This window comes from Excalfactoria chinensis, chromosome 13 (assembly GCF_039878825.1).
Source record: "Excalfactoria chinensis isolate bCotChi1 chromosome 13, bCotChi1.hap2, whole genome shotgun sequence".
Classification (NCBI taxonomy): Eukaryota; Metazoa; Chordata; class Aves; order Galliformes; family Phasianidae; genus Excalfactoria; species Excalfactoria chinensis.
In genome coordinates, this window is record NC_092837.1 from 6920579 (window position 1) to 6933129 (window position 12551).

General features: G+C 43.7%; 2 protein-coding genes across 5 annotated transcripts; both read right to left on the reverse strand.

Annotated features, from left to right (window-relative positions):
* Nucleotides 1-563: 563 nt before the first annotated feature.
* On the reverse strand, nt 564-6888 carry LOC140258252 (hepatitis A virus cellular receptor 2 homolog). Of its 3 annotated transcripts, none has more exons than XM_072348354.1 (8): nt 6606-6888; nt 5136-5480; nt 4500-4550; nt 2953-3029; nt 2635-2691; nt 1755-1863; nt 1216-1255; nt 564-811 (listed from the first exon to the last, which is right to left on the reverse strand). In XM_072348354.1, the coding sequence occupies exons 1-8, from the start codon at nt 6652-6654 to the stop codon at nt 718-720; spliced, it is 822 nt and encodes a 273-aa protein (XP_072204455.1). In that variant the 5' UTR covers nt 6655-6888; the 3' UTR covers nt 564-717. The 3 variants fall into 3 exon arrangements, with proteins under 3 accessions (XP_072204455.1, XP_072204456.1, XP_072204454.1); XM_072348353.1 differs by having other exon boundaries at nt 594-811; nt 1749-1863; nt 6606-6876; XM_072348355.1 differs by lacking the exon at nt 4500-4550 and having other exon boundaries at nt 1749-1863; nt 6606-6876.
* Nucleotides 6889-7966: 1078 nt separating this feature from the next.
* MED7 (mediator complex subunit 7) lies at nt 7967-11105 on the reverse strand. Of its 2 annotated transcripts, none has more exons than XM_072348231.1 (2): nt 11060-11105; nt 7967-10603 (listed from the first exon to the last, which is right to left on the reverse strand). In XM_072348231.1, the coding sequence occupies exon 2, from the start codon at nt 10583-10585 to the stop codon at nt 9893-9895; it is 693 nt and encodes a 230-aa protein (XP_072204332.1). In that variant the 5' UTR covers nt 10586-10603; nt 11060-11105; the 3' UTR covers nt 7967-9892. The 2 variants fall into 2 exon arrangements, with proteins under 2 accessions (XP_072204332.1, XP_072204333.1); XM_072348232.1 differs by lacking the exon at nt 11060-11105 and adding an exon at nt 10807-10893 and having other exon boundaries at nt 8839-10603.
* Nucleotides 11106-12551: the final 1446 nt, after the last annotated feature.

The window sequence follows — 12551 nt, forward strand, 5'->3', positions numbered from 1 at the left end:
AAGGTTTTCCATCTGTCGTCTGTGCCAAAGCAGCTATGAGGTTGCTTCACTCCTCAGATGACTGTTTGTTTTGTAGCTAGCAGATATAATACACAATAGAGACAAATTTTAAGATGGTTTTCTTAAAATTTTCAAATTTTAAGGTGGTTTTCCTTTTGTGACTGAATAGTCATCCTGCCACTTCCTTTTTTCTGAAAGTAAGAAAGAATCTGAAGCAGACTGTATCACAGAACAGCTTAGGTAGGAGGGGGACTTGAAAGCTCATCCAGTTCCATCCCCTGATGGGTATTGGCTGCCCCTCAGCAGCTCAGGCTGACCAGGGCCCCATCTCACCTAGCCCTGAGCCTCTGTGGGGATGGGGCAACCACAGCAGTGGCACAGCCTCACCTTTCTCTGAGTAAAGAATTTCCTCCTCACATCTCACCTAAATCTCCCCTCTTTTAGTTTAAAGCCATTCCCCCTTGTCTATGGTAACTTTCCTTATGGTTTGATAAATGGAATCTGGAAATTTCCATTCAAGCCAGTCGGGTTTCTGTTTCTGGAACAAGCTGATAAAAGTTTTTAATTAGAACTGTAGCTTTTATTTGCTTTATTAGAATGATAGGAGTGGTGCTTTAGTAGTCCAGGCACACCTAGCTGCAGAGCAGAGGGAGCAGCTAACATTTTGGAAAACATTTAAAGTCCTGGAGATATCAAAGGCGAGCACACATACAGTCCTTAGTGTATTGTGTAAATGTTTTCCTCTGCATGGATCTCAACTTCCAGGGCACTTTGGTTCCCAGCACGTTCTGGTCTCCAATATGCAACAGAGCTGCACACATGAGTAAAAACAAGGCTGTTAAACAACTGACAATAGAAACACAAAAGAGCAGACAGTTAAATGAACCAGCTCACTGGAACAACTGTAAAATATGCAAAAACACTTATTTAAACACAACTGATAATGAATCATTTTTCCATTTATGAGACAACCCACACTTGAAGTTTGCCTACTCCCTAATGCACTGAATTGGCAGTCAGACTCATTTTTTGTTTATTAACTAAGGATGAGTAGCAGGATTTATTAATTTCTTTTGCAACGTTTCTTATTAATTTGCGATTAAAAAGAAAATCAAATTAGGGTATGTACAGTCAGCATACATCTAGTAGGAATCACAGCAACTCCTTCTGGGACCTGGTTTGTCCTATTAGCTAAAGCTCAAAAAGAACACTTACCTTGCAAACTTACTCAGTTTCTTCATATTGCGTAAATATCCTAAGGATGATCCAGAATGAAATAAAGAAAAATAAACATTGTTCTTTAAACCATCCACGGTGAGTAAAGTTGCAGGTTTAGCCAAATAAATTAATAAATAAATAGATAAATGCAGGAAACAAAATTAGGGAACTTGAAGCAGAGGTTTTTAGTATAGGAAATCCCCATAGATTCCATGAAGTTAAATTCATGCGGTTTGGTCTGACCAAGAGTATTTCAAAAGAAAGTCTGGCACATGAAAAACACTGGGGATAGTGACATGAAACCAGGGCCTTCTCCCTTATCATTGGGAAGGTCAGGGACAGCATGGGCAGTGCCCACAAGGAAAGGAGCAGTGCAGGGGATGTGGGTTTGTACCACATCTCCTCACCAGACCCACATAAGGTGGACATAAACTCACTTTCATGACCCACAAGATACATGTGGCAAAGCCACAGCTGTGATTTGATGTACCCAACCCACACTTGAATAACCACCTCTGAGTAGCACTTACGTCTACCTAGGAACAGACCCAGAGCAAGGATGACCAGAAACGCAACACACAATCCAATTCTGAGGTAAACACTCTTTTCTGAGTACTGCTGACTGTGAGTTGATATGGATGAATTCTGTCAAACACAAAACAGATTAGAGTCAGTGGAACTCAGAGCACAAATCCCATGCCAGACCCAGAGGCCATCCGTGCGTTTTGTAAACCTGCAGTTAAAATGCCCTTGAGGGCAAGAGCCCAACTTGAGATATTAGTTTCAAGAAGTCACAACACTTATGTGAACCCTGCTGTTAAAATATATTATTTCTTAACACTGTCAAAGAACCTGAGGTTATAACCAGCCCCATTGGTCCACATTTGTTCCTGCTTCCTTTCAGCCCAAGGAAGAAGCCTAACATTTAATACTGTTTTGGTGAATACCTTTATTTATTCATAAGATTAAATATCCCCTGGTGTTTTCCCTCTGCCTCCCTTTTTGTCAGCTTACTCAGTAGTTATTTGGAGCTTTATCCCAGGAAGTTAATATGCCTTCACCTTTCAGCACAGCTTCTTCTGGAAGCCAGCCGACAGGTATCCAACCACTCTCTAAGAGCTGGGAAGATGCTGAAAGTTAGTAGAGTCCCTGATTTTCTGCATGTGAGGCAATATGAATGCCCACAGTACATACTACATTGCAGTGCATAACATCAGAGCTTCCCAAGTGGTAGCTTGCCTGTCTTGTCTTCCTGACAAAACCTAAGATGATGCTACTGCCTGTTAACACACAGCATGAGCTGGAGGACTCAGCAGGGCAGACAGGGCTGTGTGCTTGAACCCCATACACAGGCATGGCAGGTGGCCTGTGCTGTCATGTGGTCATTTTGTACCCTTTCCCATGTCCTGACGGTACCTTCAGGCTTGAGGTTACTTCTGGGTAGTCTGAGGTGCTTGAGTTGGAACCAGAGGCCTGAAAGGCAATACAGATGTTGCTAAAGGTCTTCCCACTTTAGTAGGAAGGAAACAGTTTTTGCAAGCAAAGCAGTATATTTTCTCCCTTTCACAGTGACCCCATAAGCATTCTTTTTTAAGTGTTAAATGTGCAGACTGGAAAAAAAATATCCGTTATTTTGCAATCAAAACAAAATACTGTAATTTAACTGCAGGAATGACCCAGTAACTTCCGATGTCTAAGCACATCATCTCAGTATAGCACAATAGAGATGCTTACAGTCTCAGGAGCTTCTGAAACAGAAACTGGTGGCCACATTCTGTCAGTAAAGGATGTTTCACTGGCAGTCCCAGGAGCTGAGCAAAAGCAAGACAAACCAACACATCACTTGCATAGAAAAGCATTTTGCTTGGACAAAGAATGTATAGTGCTGACCTGAGACCACTGAACCTAAGTACCTCTTTCTGGAGTCCTTGCTGTGCATATTATAAAGATGTTGGTGCCATCCAAGGGCATTGCAAAACTCCTCCAGTGCCCTTTTCAGAGCTTTGAAATCCTTTCAGGAAACACCTGCTATTATCTCAACACAGAGCCTAGAAAGATGCAGTTACTGAGTTGGGCTCTGGATCCATATCACAGATCAGAGGAGGCAGTGGATGTAAGACTAGATGATTTGATGAAAATTGATAAAAACAAGCCTTGAATGATGAACTGGTGTAGAGTTGTAGGCAGCAAGTGGTACTTCTGAAGTCCCAGATCACAGCTATACAATAAACAGCTGACTGAAGTGCAATACATTTGCATAGGGCATGCAGCGGATTTTGAGGTAATTTCCCAGAGCAGTTTTCAATATTTAAAATAGAACTACAATCTGCTATGTTATCCGCATCATCCGTCACAGTTTCTCTGTGTGCTGTCAGATGGTACAAAACCCTCCTGAAAACAAAATCTTCTATTCACATTATGACAATCCCAGGTGGCTCCTTTCATGTTGTAAATGGTTAACCTTATGCCATAAACTGCATTTTGAAGAGTGAGGATCAACTGCTTCACTGTCCTCTTTTTCAAGGCAGATGCTATAACAGCCCTACATCAGAGGAACACAGCCACCCATCCTTTTAAGTCTCCCCACGTAGAAATTAACTTCTATTCTCAAAGTACAAAATATTGCTCCCCAGCAGCTAAGGAAGGTGTCACATGGTTAAGAAAACCCATGAGAGCTGAGACTGGAAGCCACATCATTTGCAGTAAGAATAGAAACAGTTTGAGAACATTTTCACTTCTTCTTACAAGAAGGAAATGCAAGTGTTGTAACATTTTAGCGTTGCTCAAATGGTAACATTTGAAATAGAGGGATAAATACAGATAGCATTCCCTGATGGCATTCTGAACCAACCCAACAACACAGTTCTTTGTTGCATTACCTTAAGCAACAATTGCTTTGATTAAATAATGAGAGCACACAAACAGCTCCTAAAACCTCGTATTTTACTGTTCATGGGATGCGCTTTCAGATGATAAGGTGAGATTTTATACTGCAGAGAAAACACATCCTGAAACAGCCACAAGGAAAACAACACTTGTAGCACCAATGTAGCATCTAATTAAGCCCAACACCTGGGAGCGACGTACATGTTCCTTCTACTAAGCCCTCTATATAATATGAGGTAGAATTTACAGGCCAAGTTCAGATCTCAAGTCCTATGGTATGTTCAGTAAATTTTAGCCAAGATATTTATATCATGTCATTTTGTTTCTTTTTTAAGGTGTCTATTTTCAATGCAGCTAATATACGCCAATGCGATTAATACTTGGAAAAACGTTACCTGAGGTCAATGGAGAGGTGTGAGTGAGAGGACTTGCAGTAGAGACCCTAGCTGGTGTTAGAGAAACAAACAACATGCATTATAATTAACGTCCATTCATGTAGTGAAAAAAGAGAAAATGTTTCTATAATTGTGTGCTTGAACCAGGAGCACATCTGTGAGAATATTGTTCCACACGTTATCATGTGTTTTTTTTACAAGTAGAGAAGAACTAAGATCAAAAGAAGAGTTTCCTTTAAGGAAAATCATCCACGCTAGTTGTGTATCCCTGGGTTTTACCCTGGAACCCAGCAGAAAAAAGGTGAAGAATTGTCTTCGTGATAAAGCTGCAAGTATGGCACTTCAGATACCCTACAGTGCCCTCATTCTTCAGTTCTATAAATAGTGCTTTCAAGGAAACTCGGTAGCACTGCATACCATTAAATAAAGCACCACTGCCTTTGTTGTTTGCAATTTTTATTGTTATTACTGCAGTGACTGTAATCCTAGTGATTACAGCACTCTCAAAGGCAGATTAGCTTTATCCCAAATAACGGCAGGTCTGCCAGATGCTAGAGACTGATTCTATGGATGATGACAGAAATCACTTTCTCCACAAGCCTCAAACTGCAGCAGAGTCACCATAACAGCACTCACCTCTCTCAACCACCACCCGGAGGTTGGTTGTCTCATCGTTGAACAACCCTGGGATCTCCACACGGCAGCAGTACATCCCACTGTCTGTTTCCCGGGCATTCAGGATAGTGAGGGACACGTTGCCCTTCAGCAGGTCCCCTTTCAGCACATACTTTGTGTGGTCTCCCTCTGTCACCTTCCACCCATCTGTCCAGATAATGGGGCGAGAACATCTGGAAGAGGGGCAGGCATCACGGCCCCAGCACATTGAGGTGATGTCACGTTCTGTCTTAACCCTGTAAAAGCAGGGCATGGTGATATTCTGACCAACCTCTCCCTTCACCAGAAGTCCCGACACTGTAGGGCCTGTGGACAGAAACACAAACATTAAACAAGCCATGTGCAGCTGGCAAAAAGGTGAAGAGAGGGTGGAGATTGGACCTGCACAGCTCTGCGGCTTCTCTTCAGCCACATCTGGGTCAATAGGTCTTTCTTTTTCCATTAGCTTGGATTTAATCCAAGCCAGGCATGGGAGAACAGAGAGGCATCATTTTTCATTAAAAGCATAGAGGGAAACCCTTCCCCACTTTCAGTGAAAAGCCACTGAAAGGCAGTTTTCATCAGCATCACAGCCGTGCATTTCCTTTTTTTCTTCTACTAAGAAAGGATTTGGCCATCTCAGGACAGATCTTCCAGACCTTTCCTACAAACTTCTATACCTTCTTTTTTCCCGACCTCATATTTCCCCCTCATTCTTACCAAGCTTCCAACGCATTTGGTTCCCACAGTATGGGATCGAACATGCAAAGATGTTGATCTACCCACATTAACATTTCAGGGATAGAATTCACTGCAGCAAGAATGGAAGTAGGAAAGAGTCTTAGCAACTAATCATCTCTAATCAAAGTCCCTGTATATCACTGGCAAGGGCAGTGCCATCAGCGGGTAGCCCAAGTTGTGCCAATGGATCCCAAACAGTGTATGGCTTCACTGTCGTTGTTCCTTGGGAAAAAGCAGTCCTGCCCAATTTCATCTCAGCCATTTCTTTTCCTAAGCTACGCTGTAATCATTATAAATAAGTCTTATACAAAGATTTTGCCACAATAACGTACTAGAAACTAATCTGACAATAACACGTTATTTAATACAAAAAGGAAAGTCTAAATGAATCTCATCATAAAAAGCTTTAGAAAAAGACTATAAGAAAAATATCTGTATTCTCTTATTTGTCTGTTAAATGTATCCTACCAACAGAAGTTGAATGTCCATCTGCCTGTACTAACAGCTCTGTTTTAAAAGGGAGATACGGTCACCAGAATACTCTTGAGCCATTCTGATTAAGTTCCACTGAATATGCAAAACAGCAGTTTCTGCGCCTTGCAACCACTCTTACCACCATAACCCAAAATCCCTCTGCAACCCCCAGAAGCAGTGATGCATGTTACCTCCCTTCCATCCACTTCCAGCTGCTTTTCACACCCACTGAGTTACCTGTGAGCCAAAACAGAAGGATCCAGTCCAGGAAGAATGGAGAAGACATTGTGGCCGAGGACGTTCTTGTTCACTCTTTGTGCACCTACACTCAAACTATTGTTTCCATAAACTGCTGGTCTTACTTCTCAGTGCTGGCGCATCAGCTTTAAGCAGGATGATGCCCTTTGGTTTGATCAGGAGTGCCTTTCCTGTGGTTAGTCTGTTAGTCACTGAAGCTGCTGCTGCTGAGAACGCATGCAGCTGAATGCTTGCGGACTGTGGTTTGACTAAAAGGTTAAAATACTCAGCAGTACTTCACAAGTCTACTTCTCTTTTTTCCCCCAGATCTGCTTGCTTATAGCAGGTTAAACTGTTAGTACCACCAAGCTGAGTCACCAATAATCCACTGCCCCAAATTGCTTCCCACACCCTCTTCTTACCATAATGCATAGAATTAGGCGTAGGAGATTACATAAAATGTGTAGCAGACCGGTAAACAGAGCATCCAGCAACATAACAGGTTCTTAGGAATTATTAAAGCAGCATTTAATCCTAATTTCTGCTTCTAATGTTGCTACTTTAAGCAAACGTGATTTCCTTTACAAGCAGGAACACTGGAAGCTTCCCTACCATTTCACAGGTGGAGCTAAAACAGCTGCAGTCTCTCATCACTCAGCTCTTAAAAGTTCTGCACGCTTCTGAGCTTTTACCACACTGAGTAACACAGCACAGGAGCCACTTGAAAAGCTGGGTGGTCACAGTGGTCGGTTAGGAGAAAACATGCTGAAATGTGTTATTAGAAAAATGGTGTTCCTGGCCATTCTGCTTTGCCCTGTGTGAGAACGTGATGAACTTTAGTTTCATTCGGACCAGAACTGCAGCAGTGATCAAATGTGATCCATAGCAAATACACATTGTCTGCTGAAGCAGATCATCTACCTTGCACCCTCTGATGCAAATTAAGTCGCAAGGAACGACTTTTTATAGCTAACAAATAAATGCAGCCAAGGGGAAGAGCTATGCCAGCAAAATTCATGCTGGAAAAGGCTGGAAGAGGGAGAAAGGGCAGTGTTTGTATGCAGATTTAGGACTGTGCAAGACAACACTTCCTCTCTGCTGCTCCTGTTTCTGGGGAGATAGGACACTGCAGGCAGCTTTTACAGACATTGTTCTGACCATGAACCGCAGTACCCTGGGACTGCTCTGCAATGACAGAGCACAGTTTGCTTTTCTTCCCTCTGAATGATTAGAACTGCCTCCCTTTCCCAATGACAACACACTTGGCTTCCCTGCTTCAAATAACTGCACTTATCCTCAGTGCAATAAAGTAACCAGCTTGTTGTTGTTTCACAGCAGCATTTTGCTCAAAGTCTTCTTAACATCTGACGTTAACTTTATCCTACTGAGTTTCATAAGGCATATATAATCCAACACATTTAATACATAAACATTTCACCCAAGTCATCACATTCAAAAGCAACGCAAAAAAGACCTCATCATCATGAGTTGGCTAATTAGAAAAGAAGACATTCACAGCCTCACTTTTAAGTCAGTGAGTCATATCCTACACAACCTGAAGTGCAGTTGCCCTGCATGGCATGCTTCACCCACTGTCCTCACTGCAGCTACAGTTAAGTTGTTGGGTTGTTTGTTTTTAATCAAAAGCAAAGTTTTAACAGGAGAAAAGAGAGCTGCCACTGTATGGATGTGATAAAGGACGGTGCCCATTTTTGCTGAAGAAAAGCTCAGGAAGTACCGCGATCTCCTGCAGGTTTTTATCTCAGGGTTCGCCTTAAAGACAGACCCCAAAGAACAGATAGAAAACTATTTAAGAAACTTCTTACAAAGAGAAAGCAGTCTTAAGATTTTAAATGACTTGATCCCCATTTACTTCAATGCTTTCACCAATAGGAGTTAGTGACAATTATTAGTTACTGCCAGAACCCAGCCTGTAGTTGAAACTGCAGCACCTGGGCCTTCAACTTTGTTAAAAACATAAAAAATGAAAGAAAAAAAATCAACTATAAAAACACCCCGGGCAGCTATAGCAGATGGATGGCAGAGTTTGAACATACGTGGCAAAGTAACTCATGACCTCTCCTCTCCACAACACACTAAAACTGGTCCTTCCTATCTTCCACTTGAAGAACATTTGCAAAGCCCAATTAATTCACCTGACACACCATTGTTTTAGCTACTGGAAAACAACACAGTTTAAGTAGCTCAGGGAGAAGGGAAGAGGAGCAGCTGCACAGAAGTCAGGAGTTTTAGCGTCATGAAGTTATTTATAAACATTTCTGAAAAACATACTTTCACTTTATTATTACTTACATCACACGTACTTGAAATAGCAGATGAGTTCCTGCCGTGAGTCATTTGCTTGTTTCAGTTCATCTTTAGCTGCAGTGATCTCAATCCCACCACCCAATGGTTAAAATCTACCTGCTCATTTAAATAAATCTGCATGCCTGAAAACAGCTGAATTATCTAAGATATAGTTTGCATAACGAGGGCTAAAAAAAGTTCCCTCTATTTTTTTTTTAAAGGTGCTACATCTAGTTTGGAAAGCGTACATATTACAGACAGGAGGGATAAAGAAGCCACTTCTTCATTATCAAATCACTCTTCTTGCCATAGACTTGCTCCAACACCAGTTCTCTTTAAAAACGACTGATGTAGCTTTCGTTTAACAGACTTCAGGAGCCTTTCTAACTTGAAAGTTCTCAGTTAGTGTAAAAGCTAATTATCCATTTCATCAACTTAGCCGTAGAGTCCCACAACGACACAGATCTAAACAAGTTACATCACATTACATGTGTAATAAAGCAATTCTTGAGTTCTTTAACATTGTTACATTACTACAAAGTTAGAAAGGAATGGATTTCTCAGGCTTAATATTGATTTAATCTTCAATCTAAAATAACTGAAAAGACCCATTTAAAGTGTAAACAACTAACATTTATTTGAAACGCAGGAATTGTCAGCTTCAATTTCAGTCAGCCAAACCCCCTGCTTCCAGCAGCATAAGGCATTTACAAAATGAAGCACGTCCCACTTGAAAGCTGCAAGTGACAAAACACTATACAAAAAAAGCTAACTTTAAACAGCATCCACGCAGCACAAAGCACGCCATTTTGTTTTTACCAATACACATATAGCTCACACAAAAGATTAAATATCCTCACCTGCTTAGCAGCTCACACCCACCCCCCAGTCAGTGTGAATGCTTCCAACAAAATACAGCATGTACCCTCAGAATCCATTTGGCCTCTCTCTACTGTAAGCTAACATAAGAAATGCTTCCTTCATGTCATTTCATCAATAATGCTACACATAGCTGCATCTTTATCTAAAACCTGATCTCTCTTGCAGCCAGAACGTTCCCTCTGTTTTTCACTCTGTCCAATGCAGTTGTTGCCGTCATCAGTGTCCATCGGTTCTGATTTCACTCCCAGTCCCCCTTCTGAATGAGGAAGATCATCAGGCAAGGACGCCAGGCAGTTCTGAATCATCTCCACAACTCGCTCTAAATGCTTCTGAAATCGCTCTGCAGTTTCCAGACGCTGACGTTTCTGCACTTCCATCATGACCCGCAGGGTCTCCCTAGCTTGGTGAGGACGGTACTCATTTATTAGATGATGGACATGAACAAAAAGCAGTTTCAGGTCCTCCAGTTTCTCTTCTCGCTTTATACTCCCCGGACTCCTTATCAAGATATCCAAGAGATCCAAAAAGTTGACCAAGATCGACATGTTAAGTTTTCTCAATTCCTTTTTGTGATCAAACTGCATCGGATGCAGCCGTTCGATACCCTGGCTTTCCAAAGGTCGGATAATTAAGTCGTCGCACTGGAACTGATTACCAAACATCATGTAACTGTCTTTCACAGGTGGAGGTGGCTTTGGTGCCAGACCTTTGCGTATGTTTTCATCGGTATATTCTTTTATATACTGCATTGGAGGTGGAGGCAGGGCGCTCACTTGCTGAGGTTCGCCCATCTTTGCAGATGAAAATACCTGGTGAACACCAAAGAAATGTACATTACGTAAGTTACGTGAGAACTCTGCAGCACGTATTAAGTAGCATACAGCTACCTAGGAGAAAACACATCAGACAGGAGATTCTCCAGCGTGCAAAGAACAGGAAATTCCCCAATAAATCCACGGTAGCCTTGCACTGAAATACACTGCTCGTTAAGCACTCACTTCCCAAACCAGACCTGCCAGCGAAGAGGCACGGGAAGGAAGGAGAGGCCTGGTCCGCTAAGCCCGCATCCCCAGGGCGGGGAGCGGCAGACAACGGCCGGCAGGGACAGGCGGCAGCTCCCGGCCCGGCCCAGCGCTACGGCACGGCTCCGGGAAGGCCCAAAGCCGCACGGCGGTGCTCGCCGAGCCACTGCTGAATAGAAACGAAGGCGGAGGTCGCGCTCGGCCGGCGCTGCACACAAGGCCCGGGGAAAGCGCCCCGCTCACCTGCACACCGCGCCGCCAACACCTCACTTCCGGCGAGCAGCTCTTCTTCCTCCTGCCTTCCCATTGGTTCGCAGCTCAAAATGGGGCCGCAGGCTCTGATTGGCTCTCCGCAATGCCAGTCAGGAGCTCGTTCCAATCACAGCCAGGGCTCTCTCGGGAGGCGGCGCGGCGCGGGGTTGGCGTCGTGACGGGGCGCTGGGGGCGCTGCCTCGTAAGCCTGAGGAATGGCGCCCTCTTGCGGCTGCGAGTGGCACGGCAGGGGGCTCAGCGGAGACCTCAGCAGGGATCCCAGCAGGGGTCCTCCGGCCATGGCAGATGGGAGCGGCCGGCCTGACTCTTGTAGGTGTCACCTGCGAGACGGACTTGTGCATGAATTGGTGTTTAGTATTTGGTATTGCAGCCGGAAAGCCAGGACTGCTTCCATAGAATCATAGAACAGCCCTGGTTGGAAGGGACTCCAAAGGATCATGGAGCGCAGCTGCTGGCTCTGCACAGAACCATCCAAAAATCAGACTGTGTGTCTGAGAGCGTTGTTCAGACGCTTCCTGGACCCTGGGGAGCCCGTCAGTGTGATGCCAATGCTTTAACCGCTGAATGATGCAGCGAATATATGCAGAGCTTCCATGCAACAGAAACTTGGTGTTATTCTGGTCACAAAGTGAAAGCATCACCCTGGGAAGTGTTAGCATCCTTTCTACAGCTGAACACACCCAGCCTGGATGCATAAAGTCTGCAACAAACCGCTGGAACTTCTTGCTTTTCTTCCATTTTTTTAAGACAGAGGTTAAGAAAAAAACCCGACTACCTACGTCTTCCATATTGCCATGGGACCCTGGGCTGGCTGACAGCACCTTTGCAGATGGTCACTGGTGTGGCAATGCAGCTTTTGTGCTCTGATTTCTTTTTTTCCTCAGCAGATGGCAGTAACCTCCTTCATAAGGAGTAAGGGTAGGAGAGCCCCTGTCTACGTGCCCTATCAAGTGCAGAGTTGTTTCTAAATATGACTTCAGTGCACTCTCACCACTTTGTAGGATTGGCAGGCGTTGGTTTGCAGAGCAAACTGTTGCAACTGCAAACTCCACAGACAAGGAATTAGAAGCACCACCTCCAGAGAGGAATGAGAAAACCCACCTGGTGGGGGATATTAACGAGTCTTTGGCACTGTTGGACTTTCCAGACTTTGATTTCACACTCTTAAACCACGAGCTGAGCTTGGATTATCATCTGGCTTGCACTCTGTGAACTGCTCAGCACAGCTCTCAGTGCTGTGACTTCGAAAGGTAGAAGGCAGTAGGGAGCCAAGCACTTGTTTTTCACACGTCCTTTTGATCTTGAGTCATGTTCCCAGTTTACACGTAGAGGCCAACAAATGCAAAAAGAAAAAGGCTTTTCATTTTCATTCTTGGTCGTATGGCTGATTCTCAGACGGCTCTTGGATGACCCTTCCCAGCATACAGGGAGCTGCTAACATTTTCTCTGTAGTGGTTCCAAA